Source organism: Pagrus pagrus (assembly GCF_965226575.1).
Source record: "Pagrus pagrus genome assembly, chromosome: 18".
Lineage (NCBI taxonomy): Eukaryota > Metazoa > Chordata > Actinopteri > Spariformes > Sparidae > Pagrus > Pagrus pagrus.
In genome coordinates this window covers 16,004,100-16,023,510 of record NC_140202.1, presented here as the reverse complement: position 1 = coordinate 16,023,510, position 19,411 = coordinate 16,004,100, and the positions used below count along the sequence as shown (strand labels likewise).

General features: G+C 41.5%; 3 protein-coding genes across 5 annotated transcripts in view; 2 read left to right on the top strand and 1 right to left on the bottom strand.

Annotated features, from left to right (window-relative positions):
• eml5 (EMAP like 5) overlaps positions 1-14,447 on the top strand; it is a 38,654-nt gene extending 24,207 nt beyond the window's left edge. For both annotated transcript variants that reach the window (XM_084382148.1, XM_084382149.1), the window contains 24 exons: positions 2-113; positions 724-851; positions 1,928-2,069; positions 2,157-2,309; positions 3,126-3,257; positions 3,368-3,456; positions 4,819-4,995; positions 5,139-5,340; positions 5,416-5,542; positions 7,433-7,511; positions 8,142-8,271; positions 8,405-8,503; positions 8,959-8,979; positions 9,287-9,460; positions 9,567-9,775; positions 9,979-10,136; positions 10,263-10,377; positions 10,477-10,665; positions 10,850-11,022; positions 11,877-12,039; positions 12,145-12,248; positions 12,341-12,494; positions 13,005-13,105; positions 13,196-14,447. In XM_084382148.1, coding sequence (XP_084238274.1) covers positions 2-113; positions 724-851; positions 1,928-2,069; positions 2,157-2,309; positions 3,126-3,257; positions 3,368-3,456; positions 4,819-4,995; positions 5,139-5,340; positions 5,416-5,542; positions 7,433-7,511; positions 8,142-8,271; positions 8,405-8,503; positions 8,959-8,979; positions 9,287-9,460; positions 9,567-9,775; positions 9,979-10,136; positions 10,263-10,377; positions 10,477-10,665; positions 10,850-11,022; positions 11,877-12,039; positions 12,145-12,248; positions 12,341-12,494; positions 13,005-13,105; positions 13,196-13,232 — 3,168 coding nt within the window. In that variant the 3' untranslated portion in view covers positions 13,233-14,447. The remainder of the gene's footprint in view (position 1; positions 114-723; positions 852-1,927; positions 2,070-2,156; positions 2,310-3,125; positions 3,258-3,367; positions 3,457-4,818; positions 4,996-5,138; positions 5,341-5,415; positions 5,543-7,432; positions 7,512-8,141; positions 8,272-8,404; positions 8,504-8,958; positions 8,980-9,286; positions 9,461-9,566; positions 9,776-9,978; positions 10,137-10,262; positions 10,378-10,476; positions 10,666-10,849; positions 11,023-11,876; positions 12,040-12,144; positions 12,249-12,340; positions 12,495-13,004; positions 13,106-13,195) is intronic.
• A 198-nt stretch (positions 14,448-14,645) lies between these two features.
• Positions 14,646-16,412, bottom strand: isca2 (iron-sulfur cluster assembly 2). The gene is made up of 4 exons (XM_084382150.1): positions 16,326-16,412; positions 15,931-16,108; positions 15,457-15,572; positions 14,646-15,347 (listed from the first exon to the last, which is right to left on the bottom strand). Exons 1-4 carry the CDS (start codon positions 16,385-16,387, stop codon positions 15,173-15,175), a joined length of 531 nt encoding a protein of 176 aa, XP_084238276.1. The 5' UTR covers positions 16,388-16,412; the 3' UTR covers positions 14,646-15,172.
• Positions 16,413-16,756: 344 nt separating this feature from the next.
• On the top strand, positions 16,757-19,298 carry LOC311273633 (NPC intracellular cholesterol transporter 2-like). Of its 2 annotated transcripts, none has more exons than XM_084380769.1 (5): positions 16,757-16,885; positions 17,127-17,233; positions 18,087-18,194; positions 18,304-18,476; positions 18,751-19,298. In XM_084380769.1, the coding sequence occupies exons 1-5, from the start codon at positions 16,878-16,880 to the stop codon at positions 18,835-18,837; spliced, it is 483 nt and encodes a 160-aa protein (XP_084236895.1). In that variant the 5' UTR covers positions 16,757-16,877; the 3' UTR covers positions 18,838-19,298. The 2 variants fall into 2 exon arrangements, with proteins under 2 accessions (XP_084236895.1, XP_084236894.1); XM_084380768.1 differs by lacking the exon at positions 16,757-16,885 and adding an exon at positions 16,964-16,987.
• Positions 19,299-19,411: the final 113 nt, after the last annotated feature.

The following is a 19,411-nucleotide window of genomic DNA, read 5'->3' as shown; positions in this document are numbered from 1 at the left end:
GGGATTTGTGACCGGAGGAAAGGATGGTATAGTTGCTCTCTGGGACGACACCTTTGAGAGATGCCTCAAGACCTACGCCATCAAGAGGGCAGTCCTAGCTCCAGGCTCTAAAGGTAAAAACATCATCTGTTTCAATGCCAAATCTGTTCAAAACATTCAATGCTTTTAGCTGAAATAATTAAGATTTCCTGCTGTGTCCTGGCTCTGTCACGCTTATGCAAAAATGGACCCAAATGCAAGACACACACTGATAACCAAAGTCCAAAATCAAAGTAACAAAAGGGCAGGCAACAAAAACTGGCAACAAAAAGGCAGGCACAGGAAAATACCAAAGTAATGCTAAGGACAAACCAGAAACACAAAGGGAACAAATAAGAAACACAGGGAACACACGAGGACCGGGGAACAGGCATAAGAATACAGGCGACGCATGGATGAAAACAGACAAACCAACAACGAGTGAGGGAACAACACAGGCTTAAATACAAACTAAACTAACGAGCGGATGAGGTGCAGGTGGAGAGACACTGGTGTTAACAAGGCTGATGTCAGAAAATTCAGACTGGGGAGGAACACTGCGAACACTGGTGGGCAGGAAGTAGAAGGTGACAACAAGACACAAGAGGATATAACCACAAAATAAAACAGGAAATCAACAAACCAAAAAACCCACAATCATGACAGGCCTGAGCTAAGGTCTGACTTAATTCATTGACTCTGCAGGGTTGCTTTTGGAGGACAACCCCTCCATACGTGCCATATCTCTGGGCCATGGCCACATCCTGGTAGGGACCAAGAACGGAGAGATCTTGGAGGTGGACAAGAGCGGCCCCATCACTTTGCTGGTCCAGGTGAGATACAGATAAAAATAACTAAAAACCTGTCACAAATCTGATTTTTTACAGGACATCAGATTCCACCTGAGCTTCATTATCCCAGACAGGGTATTCATGAGTAGTTTTTCTGCAGTGTGATGAACTGTGAGGTGACATTTTCTAAGTCAGTAAAGATTTGAAAGGTTGAAGATGACAGGCTCTTTTTTTTATCAAAGTGTCATTTTTATTGCACTGTGATGAAGTGGTAGGACTGTTGTGAAACGTGGTCATGTATTCAAGGGTACTTTAACTACTTCTTAATTTCTTAAGCTGTATGCTACAGCTTTAAAGCACCCACAAAGAAGTGACAAAATGTTGCCCTGATGTGTCACTTAAAACAAGTTTCACATCAGTTCAACATCGGTTGATTTTAAGCATTGTATTTAATTGAATAGAAATTATACGATATAGAGATATGTTCAGTGTCAAAAATATGTGATGTGCCTTAGGATTTGTGTTAAAGTGATATCTACCTCTTGAAAACTCTTTATGGCTGCAAACATTTGAACTGAGAAAAACAGGTCATGCTCTGAAATATAGTCAGCCATTATAGATACTTATCCACTCTTTGGTCAAAACATACAAACCTACCAGCATAGCCCTTCACTGCTTCACAGCTGCTGTTTCTATTTCACGCAGCAATGCAGAATCACCAAGGCGGTGGCTCTAAATGACGATGAATTATTGCCGTTGAATGGGAGATTGTTAATTTAGTTAAGTGGTCCTGCAGTGTCTCCTGTGATTGTAGGCAGACGGAGTGAATGCTATTGATTGCCCTTTTCCAAAGCTTTAAAATATACAAGCACATTGTGATGGATGGGATCAGCTGATGGGAGACGCAAACGTTGTCCTCAGTTATCTGGTGTATAGACAAAATATCCTTTAGAATATCACAAAGAATAAAACATGGGGTATATACGGCTAATCTGATTGACTAAGCCCACTGCTGATTTTAAAGGACGGTGACTTTATTGTTGTGACATCACAGCTTTGGTTATGGGGTCCTTTCTGTTGAAAAGATAAATCATAAAAGCTGTTGGATGTGTCTGCAGGGTCACATGGAGGGAGAAGTGTGGGGTCTGGCCACCCATCCCCATCTCCCTCTCTGTGCCACCGTCAGCGATGACAAAACCCTGCGCATATGGGACCTCTCGCCCAGCCACTGCATGCTGGCTGTACGCAAGCTCAGAAAAGGTGAGTCACCACTCTAACAGATGAGTGTATTCTCTGACAGGAAGTGCACTGGTCCCAGGGCTTTAACTAACACATAATCCACCACAGGCGGCCGCTGCTGCTGCTTCTCCCCTGATGGCAAAGCCTTAGCGGTTGGCCTGAATGACGGCAGCTTCATCATTGTGAACGCAGACACCCTGGAGGACCTGGTGTCCTTCCACCACCGCAAGGACATCATCTCAGATATCAGATTCTCTCCAGGTCGGTAATTCACCTCCACATTTCTTTACTCTTTGCAAAACTCTTGGTCTGAGAAGTAAATTGGCATCTAAAATCTGTGTGCCCTTCAAAGCATCTCAGTGCATGTAGGATGCTGTGCAGAAGTTCAGCAGGTATACATATTTCCTTCCCGCTGCGAGTCGCGGAGATATTGCTGCAGGCCTGACCCAAATTAATGGTTTTCTGTAATAGGGCCAGACAGCGAGACAGCAAGAGCGGAATGGGAAACAGTGGGGGCGGACAAAGTGAGAGCAAGAAACTAAACTCTCTTTCGCCTGGACACTTAACCTTGATCCTCAATGCAGCAGATCTTATTTCTCAACCCAACACCCACGAGTCCCTGAGAGCCTGAAGTCACTGTACACAGCAGTGTGATGCTGAGCAGGAAGTGGGTTTTAGGGAATAATGAGAATTCTTTTTAATTTCTGATTTTACAAAAAAGTTCAGAGTCTACAGCCACGACAGGTGCTTTGTGAAGCTGCACTTAGAGATTCATAAAAAACAGTGGAAAGTATTCACATCCTTTACTTCAGTAAAACTACTAATACCACAATCTAAAATGCTCTTAAGGTACATTTTATTGAGCCCATGTATGTCTGTACATAATTGTGTGCCAATCCATTCAGTAGATGTTGAGATATTTCACTGGATAAGTGAAAACTTTGACCTACTGGTGGTGCCAGAGGGAAAATCAGTAGGGATGACTGTACAACAGACTGACACCACCAGATGAAAATCGTTAATTCTGTTGATTGCTGGTTAAAACAGACAAATCACTTCTCTCTCTTTTGTTTGCAGGTGCTGGGAAGTACCTCGCAGTGGCATCAGGAGACACATTTGTGGATATCTACAATGTAATGAGCAGCAAGCGGGTTGGGGTGTGCAAAGGATGCCTCAATTACATTACCCATCTGGACTGGGACAAGAGAGGTAAACATGATTCCTTAAAAACTATTGTCTCAGTAAATCCTTGCAAACGACACCAATTATGGATTCAAAATAGTTAAGCATCACGTCCCACTGGGCTTTTTCATTCACAGGAAAACTACTCCAAGTGAACACAGGTGCTAAAGAGCAGTTTTTCTTTGAAGCTCCTCGCGGCAAGAGGCAGACCATTCCGGCCACAGAGGTAAGCAGGGAGAAAAGGCACAGGAGCAGACGTGGTTATAGTGCTGTTGGCCCACTTTTTCCCCTCGGGATCAGAGGAGGCTCGGGGAAGGGCAGTGAAGCATTAACACGGCCCACTTTTCACCAGTACCTTTCTAATTTTGGCAGTGGAAGTGGGATAGTGTTTGGGGTCCCTGTAATACATCGTGACATTCACACACCTTGGGAGGGAAGCATTAAGAAAATAAGGGTCAGAGATGATAGATGCTGCTAGCTCGTGTCTCGATGGAGCTTCAGATGTCCTCCTCTTATCATCATGCTTGACACTTTCCTCTGTTCCTCACATTCATTTCACTCTTCCATCGTTCACTTGTTCACAGAATCATTATCAACAGGCTGACACAGTGGGAGGCCTTTGTTTAGCTCATTGGTTTATATCACATTTTTCAAATAGACAATTTTTCTGTGATGGTTGGTGATGGCGTGTGCTGTTTTGAGCTATGGTGTGCCTCAAAGGTCTATTCTCGGCCCCATTTTATTCTTCATTTATTTGCTACAGTTGGGCCTTAAATTTGTTGTTTTAATTTATCTTTTCACTTTACTAACTCTTTTCACGGACTAATAAAAGGACTAAAGGGACTCTTTGAGAGGCATGTTGTCCCAGAACTTTCTTAATTAACGGCAAAGCAGAGATCCTCATTATTTGCCCTGAGAGTGATCAAAAGACCCTGCAGCAGTCTCTGGGATCTGAATGAATGGTCTGACATATTAGTAAATATTCCTCTTGATTTTTTGCTGAGAATTAGATGAAAAGATTGTAAGCACATTTATGTATATACAGCAAATATAAAGCTGGAGCCAGCAGGTAGTTATCTTAGCACAAAGACTAGTAGCAGAAAGAAACAGCTAGCTAGTGCTGATAAGCATGGATGCAGGAACTAGGGGTGCTGAGGCGGCTGTCTGGGGAATTTCTCTCACTGTTCATGTCCTTGCTGTTGTTGACTCTACTTGATATGGCTGCTTTGACCTATAATATATTGGTGTTCAAGTTTGCCGTCTGCTGTAGTGCAGTTTTCAAATTGTTGTTAATTATTGTTAACAAAGTCTTACAGTCTTAATGTTGAGTTAAACAAACCAGCTCAGAGAGCACAATACACCACTGTTGACTCTCAAAATTGGCTGTCTCTAGAAATTAATCAGGCTCTTAATGCTAAGGTTCATTATTACATTTCTTAATTGTTATGTTGTATTTTGTTGCTCTTCTAGATTGTTTTCTACCATCTACCTGCCTGTTTGATAGTTAATGTTTTTATTGTGAATTGCTTTGTAAAATTAAGAAACTGCTATGTAAATGAATCTTTACTTACTTACTCTCTTGGCTCAGGTGGAGAAGATTGACTGGAGCACATGGACGTGCGTCCTGGGAACGTCTGTTGAGGGCGTCTGGCCTTTGATCAGTGAGGTCACTGAGGTGACCGCTGCCTGCCTTAGTAACGACAAGAAGGTGCTAGCAACAGGAGATGACTTAGGATACGTCAAGCTCTTCAGATACCCTGTCAAGGTACGACACACTGCATAAGTCTGTGTATTATCTGGTTTAGCGTCTCATGACTTAAGGCTCATGTTTAAGGTTTATGCAAATGATATGCTAATTTCTGTGTTAATGTCACAAGCGTTAAACAAATGTTGTCCCTCTTCCCCTAGGGAAAATATGCAAAGTTCAAACGCTATGTGGCCCACAGCACACACGTTACCAACGTGCGATGGACCCATGACGACAGCCTCTTGGTGACAGTCGGTGGGGGTGACACGTGCCTCATGATCTGGGCCCATGAGCCTGAGGGCCACCGGGAATTCAAACAGTGTGACAGCGAGGAGTCGGACATCGAAAGCGAGGATGACGGAGGTGAGAGATGAGCTTCCCTCTGAGGTTTTTTTCTCATCAAATGTTTCTGTTGCTAAAATCCGTGTCATTCACCAGGTTACGACAGTGATGTGACGAGGGAGAATGAGCTCAACTACACCATCAAGGCCTTATCCACCAACATGCGACCTATGACGGGTGTGAAGCCCCACTTGCAGCTGAAAGAGCCCTCTGTAGACGAAAGGTATTCCTCAGTGAAGCTACGATGTTGCAGAAAGATGCTTCTGAGCAGTCAGAAAATAACTTTTAGTACGAAAAATAAGGCTTCTGCGTCAAGATGAAGCCAAACCTGCCTCCTTCAGTCAACATTTTCTTTTCCTGCGTGGGATTCTTGCCCTGTTCCTTGAAATAACTCAGCCTTTTCTGCTCTTCTTCTTTCCTTCAATGGCTGTCCATCTGTCATTATCCTGCTTCGCTCTTTAATTCTGCTTGAAGACAAGGGGTGGTCAGGTAAGCTCTTGTGTTCATGTACAGTATGTTGATATTCAATAAAAGAAAAAGTAGTGGTCATGGTTGAAATATGTATGATTACAGAGGACTACATTCAGAGACTGTATCACATGGTCAGCCTACTTCCTTCACAATGAGCAAAAACAAAAGAAAGATATCGAGACTCAAAAAGTGTCAAAAAGAGTCTTGGAGTTTTATAGAAATGCCTTGACGTCTGTTTCCTCAGTAAAACCCACCAGTTTTAATTAATTATTCACATTTCAGTATTTTTTTTCTCTCCCACATACAAACTTGTTAATTCACTTGCTAATGAGCAGCTGCTCTGATTGACAGGACAAATTGGGCTAAAAGTTAAATTAGAGCTTGAATTTAATTTATTTTTCCAATTTAACTGTCAGCAGAACAAAGTAAATGGGTTGTGCAAAAAGTGTTTTTAATAGTGAGTGACTCCGGGGAAATGGCACAATTAATGTGGATTAACTTCACACATCAAACTAGAGGGAATGTCAGACATGTACTCATATAAAGATATTTGAAGTAAGTATTGTTCATATTTCTGGGCTGAAACAGTGCCGACAATCATGATCAGATCTTCCATCATCATAATCCGTCTTCAAGTGTGTCACAGACCTTTGGTGTTCCAGCTTTATTGATTTCCACACTAGTTTTATTTCTTTTTTTCTTTTTTGCAAGCATCCACGCAGCATCAGCACGGTGCTGACTCATGTGTTTTATGTCCTCAGTGGCTGAGGTGTTGTGTTTCCTGTGTGTCCACCGGGCAGCAGTGAATGCTGTGAGAAACCTTTTTTCTAATTCTTGTTTTTTTTTCTTTGTTATTGCTGCCATGAAGAGGGTCAAGGTAAGCTACTTACTTTCTGAGCACAGGTTTTTTTAGACGTCTCTAGATTAAATATGAAGCGAGTGGCACAGGGGAAAAGTTTTCTTTCAGGGATTTCAGTAAGAAAGCCCTTTCTGGCAGAAAGCTTTCAGCCTTCAGGGCTTTCTAACACGTGGGGAATAATGTGAAAAGGTCTATTTAAAAGGTAGGGAAGGTGATTCTGGGGAAAGACAGTCGATTATTGAGTCTCATTCCCAGGTCCTCAAATACCGACATTTTGGGTCACCAGCTTCTCTAAACCAAAACATCGTTATTTAACAACCTGGGAGTGAGGTTCAACAATTAACCATCTTTCTCCATAGTCGCCTTCCCTTCCTTCCCAAACCATGATCTTTTCCTAAACCTAACCAAGTAGTTTTGGTGGCTAAACCTAACCAAATTGCAACTGACTTTACTGTCTACTGAAATGTTCCCCCTCACTCACCTTATTCTTGTCCTTTCATTCCTTTGCTGGTTATACAAACTCTGTACACACTTGTGATACAAGAAGCCTTGACATTAAAAAATAGAAATCTTCCCATCTGCTCATTCATCACACCTTAACTAGTGAAACTCCTGACAGAAAAAAAAACATGTTTTTTTCTTTCTTTTGAGATAAAACATCTCATATTCATGTGCACATATGAGCAGATGTTTATGGAATATTTTTCAGCAGCATCATTATTGTCATCATTATCATGATAAGCAGCTCCGCGGCAGCCATCTTATCCCAGCCGTCTGTTTCAGGCCTCCTGTCAGCAGAGCGCTGCCACAGCCGGAGAAGCTGCAAACCAACAATGTTGGCAAAAAGAAGAGACCCATTGAGGTAAGAAGGACCTCACGTTCTTATTGAAATGCAACAAACTTATAGATATATATACAGATCGTCAACTTTAAAGATATAATATGGGACATTTCCACATTAAATATGTTTCCAAAAATGTTCAAAGCCAGTGAAATGTGTAATTTTAATCAAGATAAGGGTGCATTTCAATTGGTCGCTATAACAAACATGACCAAACATTGAACTTTAAAACATTACCTCGACTGTGAACATTTCTGCCTGCGGCACGTCAGATAGATTGTCGTCCACAATGGTGGCTGTTAAACAATGAAGACTCCCATGATCCCACGCTACTTCATAACATCATCAAACTAAGTCTTCTGTTTTCATTGTTTTGATTGAGAGGCCCCAAGCAGCAGAAATACTGTGCATTTAAGTAAACGGAGCAGTCTTATCTCTGTCAGAGCAGCAAGACATTCAAAAGTGCTGCTTTCTAATATGATTATTTGAGCTGAAGACACTGTGTGCTCGTATTCTGTCCAGACAGCCTCTCTCGGGACTCTAATCGAATAATCACGTGTTACTTCAGCCTGCAGCTGGCTCTGAGCATCTTAGTTGTCATGGTGTTGACCTTTCTGACTTTCTGGCGATCTCTTTCTGACTCTCCCGCAGGACCTGGTGTTGGAGCTGGTGTTTGGTTACCGTGGCAATGACTGCCGCAACAACGTGCACTACCTGAACGAGGGGGCGGACATCATCTACCACACAGCCTCAGTCGGCATCGTGCTCAACTTGACGACCTGTAAGTAGACAGAGTGCAGTCTGGAAGACTCTCTGACTGTGTTACTATTTCCTACCTGAAAGCAAGTATAACATATGTGTTTGTATTTTTGTATCTGTGTGTGTGTGTGTGGGTTGGGTGTGTTTCCTCACAGCCTGCCAAAGTTTCTATGTAGAACACAGTGACGACATTCTGTGCCTGACAATCAATCAACATCCCAAATTCCCCAACGTGGTGGCAACTGGCCAAGTAGGTATGTTTGTGAGAAGTTGACCTCCCGTGTCACCAGCCGCCTCATTTTTTCTTCCCTCTATCCTGTGCTGTGCGTTGTGCAGGGGGATTACTGTACAAGCCAGATGGCCACCCCCCCTCCTGCAAGCATATCCGTACTATAAAGCAGCTAACGAGCAAAATTACCATTTTTGCATACATGAATAGTCGTGGGATTGTCACGCATGCTGTGTTTTTCACAGACAGACACACATAAACAACTCCGTGCTGGCAGAAATTTAATGACAGACGATTTGTGATAGCAGTTCTATCACATTTTGTACTCATAGCTTTTATGGATTCTGCATAATTTGTGTAAATTATCTAAATATGTTGAAAGTAGAAGGTTTAGTCGAATGTAGGAACCACTATTGCTCAGAAAGTCACAAATAATTCACAAATGGTTCTGTCAGATAATCTGATTTTCCTTGTTTGCAGGTGATACTGGTGACATGTCAGGTAAGGACGTTTCAGAGTTAGTCTTAATGTAAAACAGGAAACATGGTGTTAATAACTATTGACAGAAAATCAGTCAGTTTTGACTCATTATATACTCTATGTTACTGCCATCTAGTGGCCAGTTGATTTGAGGTCTTTACCTCATGCAAACTTGGTTATTTCTATGAATGATTTTCTATTTTGACTTTCTATGAAAGTGTTTCCTCTTTCTAGTAGATTCACATCTCAGCTTACATGATTTAAAAAGTTATGAATAGTAGTTACGTGGATTTAGACAAATAATTCCTTTCCCTTCTTTGTCCGTTAGCCACGTCTCCATCCATCCATGTGTGGGACGCCATGACCAAACAGACGCTGTCAGTGCTTCGTTGTTTCCACTCCGGTGGGGTTTGCTCTGTCAGCTTTAGTGCCACAGGAAAACTCCTGCTGTCTGTGGGCCTGGACCCTGAACACACCGTGACCATCTGGAAGTGGCAGGAAGGTAAAAACAAAATCTTCCGTTAAACTTGGTCCTTATCCTGGGGATGAGAGAGTCCCACCACGGTTGAGAGATCAGGCTGTCATCACACTCTGCTTTTGTTGTTCAGGTGCCAAAGTGGCCAGCCGGATAGGTCACACCCAGAGGATCTTTGTGGCTGAATTTCGGCCAGACTCTGACACACACTTTGTGTCTGTGGGGATCAAGCATGTGCGTTTCTGGACGTTAGCTGGTCGGGCCCTGCTGAGCAAAAAAGGTGTGCTGAGTTCTATCGAGGATGCCCGGATGCAGACGATGCTGTCTGTAGCATTTGGAGCTGTAAGTGACTTCCAACCAATCATTGAATGAAGTGTTTGAAACTTTTTTCCTTGGATTCATTACATTTTCATGATTTGACTCTGCTAATATTTAAAGCCAATGAGATCCAACACTGTCTGCTCAAATGTGCTGTGAATTGTTCTTGCATTGCTCGCCCTGCTCTCTTAGGCCACTAGATTAGTGCAGATTTGTTTTCTTTTCAGAATAACTTGACATTTACAGGTACCATTAGTGGGGATGTGTGTGTGTGGAAGGAACACATTCTAGTAAGAATTGTGGCCAAAGCTCATACGGGCCCTGTGTTCACCATGTATACCACACTGAGAGACGGCCTCATCGTCACTGGAGGCAAGGAAAGACCGTGAGTGCTGTGCAATTATGTCCTCATCCACATAAATCTAATACCAATAAGAATAAAAACATAAGAGACAGAAATGCATATGTTTTATTTAAAGCTGTGAATGTCATCAAATGTTTTCCTCCACAGCTCAAAGGAGGGTGGCGCTCTGAAGCTCTGGGATCAGGAGCTGAAGCGCTGCAGAGCATTTCGATTAGAGACTGGACAGATCATAGACTGCGTTCGCTCTGTATGCAGAGGAAAGGTAGGAAGTTACAGATGATACTCCACTCAATAAAATGATCCAGCCAATTCTCCTCATCTCATCTATGTTTTTGACACGTTTTACTCGCTGCTCTGTCAGGGTAAAATCCTTGTGGGAACCAGGAATGCAGAGATCATTGAGGTAGGAGAGAAGAATGCAGCGTGCAACATCCTGGTGAACGGACACATGGACGGACCTATCTGGGGCCTGGGCACCCATCCCTCCAGAGACGTGTTTCTGTCTGCGGCGGAGGACGGCACTGTTCGTCTGTGGGACATCCCAGAGAAGGTCAGACATGCATGTTACCTCCAACCAATCAGAACTCATGAATTATTCCAAGTGCTTCCATATTTCTCTCATTCTATAAAGATATGCTTATATTAAAGGAAATTAACATGGTAACATTAACATTCACAAAATCATGCAAATAACACGTATGTGCTGATTCTGCATGGCCTTGTGGGGACAACAGAAGATGCTGAATAAGGTGAACCTCGGTCACCCAGCGCGTACCATCAGCTACAGTCCTGAAGGAGACATGGTAGCCATCGGCATGAAGAATGGAGAGTTCATCATCCTGCTGGTTGCCTCTCTCAAAATCTGGGGCAAGAAAAGGGACCGTCGCTCTCCTATCCAGGATATTAGGTACTAATAGTCAGTCTCAGAACCCATCTGGGGGCATCGTCCAAGGTGTTGCAGGGTTTCTGGTGTAGCTGGCAGATATCTGGATAATCAACCAGGAGTTCCTCCTCCTATGCTGGTCATTGTTTCCAGTCCTTTTTCAGCTTGAGACACAAGAATGGAGTTGGAGTTCAGGGACACTGTATAAGACTGGATTGTTTAACTAGTTTATCTGCAGAAGAATATAGAAAAAACTAATAAAAAGCTAAAATGTCATCAGTTAATATATATGATTAGTTCAGATTGCTGTTCTTTCGCTCTCCACATGGACTGGTTACCTGCATGGAACCGAAGCCAACTCAAACACGATTTGTCAATACTACAGGACTACAAACAGAAACCAGATATCCAATATCAGAATCTTGTTTCTTTGGCCTACAGACTCTACAGATATCTGATAATAAAGATTAGGTAATGATAATAGAGTGTGGGGCTTTACACAAGGTACACTAGGGTTAGAGGCTTTTTTATTTACAGTATATTTATTATTTCTTCCCTCCAGATTCTCAAAATTAGTTTGGAGCCAATGTTCTCCATATTGGCCCAGTACAGACTGTCCAGTTGGGTCTCATATGAAACCCAGTCAGAACCACATTATCTGTTAAGGCAAATTAAGGCCACAAATCAACATAATTATGATAAAATGTAATGCATTTTCATACATTTGTTCATTTGCATGTTCAGTTTTATATTGAAAGATGTTGAATAATTAGTTTAAACATATCTGGATCAATATTTGTCTTCGGAGAGAGAAACACTACACACTACAAAGTAAAGCAGACACTGATGTTCTGTAACACTGCACGTCTTTCTTCCAGGTTCAGTCCAAACTCTCGTTACCTGGCCGTAGGCTCCACTGAGAGTGCAGTCGACTTCTACGACCTGACTCTCGGCCCGCAGCTGAACCGCATCAACTGCTGCAGGGACATCCCCAGCTTCGTGATGCAGATGGACTTTTCAGCTGACAGCGCTTACGTCCAGGTAAAGACTGTGTGATGGTTCAGCAACTTTCCAATGAGAGAAATGTATGTTTGTCTCAGTCGCTGGCTGGCTGTATGATGTCTAACCTCTAATGCCTTGAAACAGATATCCACAGGTGCTTATAAACGACTGGTGTACGAGGTGCCGTCCGGAAGGCAGGTCACAGAGCAGACCCAGATTGACAGGATTACCTGGGCGACCTGGACAAGGTGAGTCAGGGTGTACATATAAAACACATATACAGCATGCTCAAACAGCAGAGCCACAAATGTAATTCCTTTCTCTCTCTGCCTGTGCCTAGTGTCCTTGGGGACGAGGTTGTAGGGATCTGGTCCCGTAACACTGACAAAGCAGACGTCACCTGTGCCTGTGTGTCCCACTCGGGCCTTAACATCGTCACAGGCGATGACTTTGGAATGGTAAAGCTGTTAGACTTTCCATGTCCGGAGAAGTTTGTAAGTATTATTTTTAATATATTGTTTTTACTCATTGTTATTTTGCCTTTGAAATCACAAAGCCACTGTGTGTGTAATTTGAAAATTCTTGACTTTGACGCCCTTTAGTGGTGGTATCAAAAAAAGATGCCAAGGAACGCTGAAAACAATGCATCTTCTAATTAATGTAATTAATTAAAGAGTATGGTCTTGACATGCTCTAATTAAAAAGTGTCATGAGATAAATATCGTTGTGAATTGGCGCAATATAAATAAAATGTACTTGACTAAATGTATGTAGTTACTTTCCACTAATGGTTTTGCATGAGATGGCTGCATGATAACTTAACTCCCTTTATATCATATTATCACGGGACCTTTACACACCCTTGTATTTCTGTAACAATGTCTATGTGTCACTGCGGTTTTACATGAACTCAACTAATAACAATGCTGCTTGACGGGTGCATCTGTTGGCTGCAGTTTAGAAAAGAAATACCACTTGGATGATGTGTTTGTGATCTGTTTTAGGCCAAACACAAACGCTTTCTGGGCCATTCTGCTCACCTGACTAATGTACGCTTCACAAATGGAGATCGCTTCGTCGTTAGCGCTGGTGGAGATGACAGAAGGTACGACTGAGACTCCAAATGACAACATAGTTCACACAATATGACAATCATATACTAAGCGATGCATCCATTACTGTGTGTCCTTTCTAGCCTCTTTGTGTGGAGGTGTGTCCATGCCCCTCACTGAGGACCACACCTGGACCATCCTGCCTCAGAGAGTCTGGGCGTCTCCTGGCATGACTCTCCACAGAAAAAAAAGGATGCATTGAAACCAAGAAGAAGAGGAGAGGAGAGACCTGGCAGCTTGTAAATGAGTCAAAGTGGTGTTCTGATTTACTGCCTCAAAACTAGGTGCATGCAGTTGTGCAAGGCTCATTTTCATCACAGAATTAGTCCTGATTGTGAACACAGATGGAGGGAGTCCAGCCCTGCTCTCACGACATCACGTCATCATTTAAAAAAGAAAAGAAAAACACCTCTCTAACACAGTATGTGCATATCATTTCAGTGAGGGATTATTTTTTTAAGAATGAACGTATCTGTGAACATGTCCCAAATGGCAGTTTGCTACTTGGCAGGTGTATGAAAATGTGTCACTGACAATGCCATTTTTTAAAACATGTAGCAAACTGAATTAGCCTTAATCTGAGTGTTCGATTTATGAGGGTTTGGATTCTTTTTGTATTATTTCACTTTTTGGATCATGTCGTCCTTCGTTCTATTTTTTACTGGTGATTCCAAATCCTGTGGCCTTCCTCCTGAATGTAACATCCACTGTTATGTTCTGGATGTCAGCATGCCAAAGCATACTATGCACTGTACACCTGACCTGGTCACTGTGTTACCCTGATGGTTCATTTATGGTTTGTTTATGTGGTTGTGTTGTTGACCGGTTGACCTCAAACCTCCCTCAGCAGTGTTCCCCTCATGACATGTAAACGTGTGCGTACTTGTTTGAGGACTCGTTTGTGGTTAGTGGGTGTGCATGGCTTACTGGAAGACAATCCGTCCGAACCAAATTCCTCAGAAAACAAAAAAAGAACAGCTGTAAAATTGATGTTTCAATGCACTGTTGCAATTCTTTCAGTCACTTTTCAGTGTGCTGCTACGATGTATTACTGTCGCATTTTCATGAATATGAATGGTGTGACTATTTTAAATAGTAAGTTAATGTTTTGTGTAATCAGATATATTGCTTAAATGGAATGTTTTATCAAGAGAGAAAATATGAAAAGTGCAAAACATTTTGCTCCTAACTACAGACTAACTACAAAAAAACGTTGCTGCATATTTTGATTTACATTATACCAGTGTAAATATCATTTGTACATATTCTTTTTGTATATTTTTTGTGAGATGTTTCTTAAATTCCACTTTAATAAAAAAAAAAGGCGACCATGAAGTTGAGTGAGTTGCATTCACTGACCATTATTAATGCTGAACATGTAAAACTGAATGAGTTTATGAAACAACAGTGCTGACACTAACCTTTTATCAATTATCAATAAACACTTCCTGTCTGCCCTTTCATTAGTGACAATCACATCATACATCATATCACCAATTTGCATTCTGTGTATTACATTGAAATAACTCAAGATCAACTTTACATTTTATTTTAGATGACACAAAATATAATAAAGCTTAGCTCTTCATAGATATGGCCTATTTACATATTTTACACACAAAAGAAAATCTAAGCACTGAATACTCAAACACTTCAACTGAGCCTTTGTTTTGATTGAATACATCACAAATCACAGGTGAATATTGTGACTGACAGTCACTATCTGCAAGTTTCACTGTGACACTAAATGTAGTTATTGGTGATTTAAATTAGGAATTCAAAGAGAGTGTCTTATATAATATCCTGAGTTACCAGTTTATTAGGTACACCTGTCCTGTTAAAGCCAATCCCATATAACCCTGCAATAAATTATATCTTTGTGAAGCTTATAAAACATTATAATATAATTTAAGTAAACACTGTAAGAGAGGTGTTGAATTATCTCTATGGTAATTGTTATTCTGTCGTTATTAGAATGCATTTATATTATGAATTTACTTTAATATTCTAATAAACTGATAAATCGGGATATTAAATAACACTGATGCACTGAAACAGCCTTATAATTTGACAGAGAATGAGCTGCCACAGGAGCAGCCATGATCAGCTTGGGGATTCTTGAGCACTAGAAAGGCGGAGCGGATCAGCTCCTGGGTGAAGTCCACCGTGGCTCCTTTCACAAACTCCAGGCTGTCCTCATCCACGAGGATGCCCACTCCTCCCTGCTCAAAAACTCTGAAAGCAAAGCAGAGCAGAATAGATTGGATTAACTAAAAACACAATCTGGAAAACAAGGAGGCCAGTGCAAACCAATGTCTTGACAGCTAGATAGGTGGCTGTTTACCTGTCATCTTCAGTCTTGCCACTTACAACAGAAAACTTGTACTGGAACCCAGAGCAGCCTCCTCCTTCCACATGTATCCTCAGGTACTCGCCCTTCTCCATGATTTCCCCTAGTCTCTGGAATAAAAGGAGGACATGAGGATGATGGATGAAGTGCAAGCAACACAAAAACAACACATTAATGAACTCAGTAGCTGCAGGGCAATGGGTTTTAACAAAAAAATGATGACAATGCAGTTGCTCCACACTCAACATTGGCTGAGATTGATTTTTGAGGTTTTACACAAATATTAATAAAACTCCAAGAAAATAACCACACCCACAACATCTATTCACCATCCCTTATGTCACTGGAGCAGCGTCATGTAGAGTTTTTGGCCTTTCTGGCTTTCCATACGTGTATAGAAACTTTCTTTTAAATGGGATTTTTAGACATGAAATGACATGAAATGACAGGAAATGGGTATCTGCTGACCTTCACACATGAGTCAGTGAGGTACACTTTATCCTCAGATGGACCTGACACCACTGACTTCTGCTGGGCTGAGGCGCTGCTGAAACGCTGAAGCCCCGCTGTAAAAGGGGGTAAGGGGTTTTGAGGAACCCGGTGTAACTGCTGGCTCACATTGAAGTTGTTCAGAAGAGCAGATGCCCTGCAAAACAGTGATACTATGTGAACATCAGATCATGATGAAACAAACAGCAAGGCTTGAGACGTCACTGACCCTGATGCTAACTAGCATTATAGCTAACTTGCTAGCTCTCTAGCAAAAAATTCAACGCACAGCTTCTTTTTGCCAAGAGAAACAGTTTACAGATTAAAGTTTTGTTCATGAAGATCCCTAATTACATGCGGGAAATTAACGTTACCTGGCAAGGCTCAATACTTTCGACTTTGACGCACTTATCATTGCTCCTCTAACGAATGACATCTTCCATAACAAATGTTTGTAAAGCCCTCCCACAACATGTAACGAACGACAAGACGCACTCTTATTGGCTAAAATGCGTGTCTGTCAAATAGACACGCCCACATTGTTACAAATACGGCTATTTGATTCGTCAGTTTATCTGACAATCTTGAGGTATATCCGGGTGAGGCCCAGATGTTCTTGTAGCATTTCATACCGCAGTTTTGCCTTACAGGTACAACTTCCCTACAAGAGCCACCAATGAAATGTTTACGTTGAGGTTTGGATGACAGATAACCGGTTGTCTTGTCTTGCTTTAGGTTTTTGATCAGCCAATGGTAGCGCAGGAGGCAGGGCCCTGACGCCGAGGGAGTTTCCTGACAGGTTGAACTCCGGGCTTAAAAAAACAAAATCTCCTGCTAATAAATAGGCGTTACTCGAAGCTCGTGATACGACGACATAAAAGGTGCGGGGCGGTCATCGTTGTCATTTCGGAAGCCGACGAAAGCGCATGAAAAGGTACTTTTTGTCCATTTTACTTCTATGTACTATGCTAACTAGAAGATTTACTGTTTGTGTCGTTTCCTTAATATCAGGCAGTCGAAGATCATTTATTTTCGGGTGTGTTAAACTTTGTAATCACTGCCACACATGGGGGCCATTCGGGGAAACAAACAAGAAGTCATCTGGTTCAATACTGCTCAGTCAGACTCGTCTGATGTGTATCCATGTTGTGTAATAGATATTTCCTCATTTTTAGAGTCACACAACACACACAAAGAAACATGGATGTCCGGACTGGCTTTATCGTTGTGTTCTGCCTGATTGGATTCACCTGTGCCACTCCGGTGAAATTCATAGACTGCGGTAAGTTTCACTCGCCCGTCTTTGAGAAAATGTAGCCACTTCTCTGTATGTTAAATGGCCATGTTAATTGCCTATCAAAATTGTCAAGTCATTTTCTGTCTTTCACAACTAATTGGCCCGTTTCATTCCTGGATCTACATATGTCCTGCAAATATACGCTGTCCCTGAACACACTTGAGTGATGCACCTGCACATTAACACCTCCCACATGAGCTCACCTTTTGTGGTTTTTCAGTGTTTTAATAAGGGCTTTCCCTATTGGTCAAATGGCACTCCAGGTGAGTGTCATTTGACAAAGAAAGTATTCACCAAGGAAAGTCCCTAGTTTGTTTTTTTTCCTTTCTTTTTTGCACTGCGCCTTTTTAAAAAAAACAAAACTGAAACGGTACAAAATGTACTGACTTTTAGTCTTTAACAGATGAGAAGTTAAAGAAAATGCTGGTCCCTACATTTCCCATAATGCCACTCGACAGTTTCTTTCATTAAACCGCCTGACATCAGGGTTATTTTTTGCAGACTATGGAGAGCTTCCTCCAGAGCCACGAGATTCCTTACTCATCGCTGTATGCAGTGAAACAATGAGTAGGGCTGGGCCAAATGGTTTTGATATTAGGTAACTTAAAGACTACCTACTATCTGAGTATTTTCAGATTAAGCAAGTATTCAACTTTCCACTTAAGTGAAAAGTATTTACACAAATTCAAGCAGACTATAATGTCTTTCATTCTCTTTGCATCCTTCTGTGCTTTGGCGTAATCTGGAAGTACATTGCAAACTACTCGGTTTTCTTGTGTGCTTAAAATGGAATCTCATTAAAACCATATTTAATTTGTTTCCTCTTGTTTCTCTTCAGGCTCAACTTCTGGTAAAGTGTCCATGGTGGATATTGACCCATGTCCCAGTCAGCCATGCCAGCTACACAAAGGACAGGCCTACAGTGTCAACGTGACATTCAACAGTGGTAAGGAGGCTATATACTGTATTGTAAAAATGCTTCAGTCAGAAATGTGTGTGTATATAAATGCATTTTCCTTAAACTTTCGATCTCACTGTCATATTTTCGGTCGTAGCTGTGGCAAGCCAGACAAGCAAGGCTGTGGTTCACGGCATTATTGCTGGAGTTCCCGTCCCCTTCCCTATTCCCAAGGATGATGGCTGCCAATCTGGAATTCAGTGTCCCATCCAGAAGCAGCAGAGCTATCACTATTTGAACTCCCTTCCAGTGAAGACTGAGTATCCAGCTGTAAGTACTCCATGTGACATCAACAACAATGCTCTTAGCTGGTTTTATTTAAATGTAACCAGATTAGTAGGAGTGTGCAAACAGTTGCACCACTTCTCCATACTGGGTAAGTATTTCTACTGTATGCCTCAACCAAACATGACAGACCAATCTACAAGAGGATTTTGTAACGTTTTTTTTAAAAGATGTGTATTTTTGTTTTCTTTCACTTCCTCTTTACATGTAAGCGATATAAAGCACACCTTGTTCACTAATGTCTCTTCTGTATTTCTAGATAAAGCTGACTGTGGAGTGGGAACTGAGAGACGACGACAAAAAAGACTTGTTCTGCATCAGGTTCCCAGTCCAGATTGTGAGCTAAACTAGCAACATTACCTCAGACTTGCAAGTGTGTTTCTGTTTTGTTTATTTTTGTTTTTTTTAAAAGGGATTCAACTTTGAGTAAAAATCTAAAGAATGGAAATGACTCCGGTCAAGATCTCATTTTAATCATTCACCCAAATTATTTTTAAGATGTACGTCTTTCAATAGTTTGCAAGACTTTGCCGCACACCTTAAATTCTGATATTTGCTGCGATCTTCATAACAGTCAGTTTTAAGAGCTGTGGAATAATGTGGTTTGTTTGAATGACTGAACTACATTCCCCTACAGTGCAACTGTCTTGTCTGACTTACTGGCTGCTGTGTAGTCAGAAAAATTACATGCAATACTTGTTGTTTTTGCGTAAACTTTTGTAATATTTCTTACTGACCGTGTACTACTGTAAGACATACAAGCTTGGATATGAAAATGAAATTCTAATAAAAGATATCTAATATGTATCCACATTGCATCATGTGTGAATTTTTACAATAACATATTTTGATAGTAAAACTTTTGCTATAAGGGCAATTTCCAACTCCAGCAATGAACTTGTTACTCTGAATATTGCAGC

Excerpts from the sequence above, each read along its gene's own strand:
- isca2 (XM_084382150.1), bottom strand. The coding sequence starts at position 16,387 with ATGTCATTCGTTAGAGGAGCAATGATAAGTGCGTCAAAGTCGAAAGTA. Across the intron at positions 16,109-16,325 it reads AAAGTATTGAGCCTTGCCAG|GGCATCTGCTCTTCTGAACA; the intron begins GTAACGTTAATT and ends ACTGTTTTGCAG. Across the intron at positions 15,348-15,456 it reads GGCAAGACTGAAGATGACAG|AGTTTTTGAGCAGGGAGGAG; the intron begins GTAAACAGCCAC and ends CTTTGCTTTCAG.
- LOC311273633 (XM_084380769.1), top strand. Across the intron at positions 17,234-18,086 it reads GGTGAAATTCATAGACTGCG|GCTCAACTTCTGGTAAAGTG; the intron begins GTAAGTTTCACT and ends GTTTCTCTTCAG. Across the intron at positions 18,195-18,303 it reads CAACGTGACATTCAACAGTG|CTGTGGCAAGCCAGACAAGC; the intron begins GTAAGGAGGCTA and ends TTTCGGTCGTAG.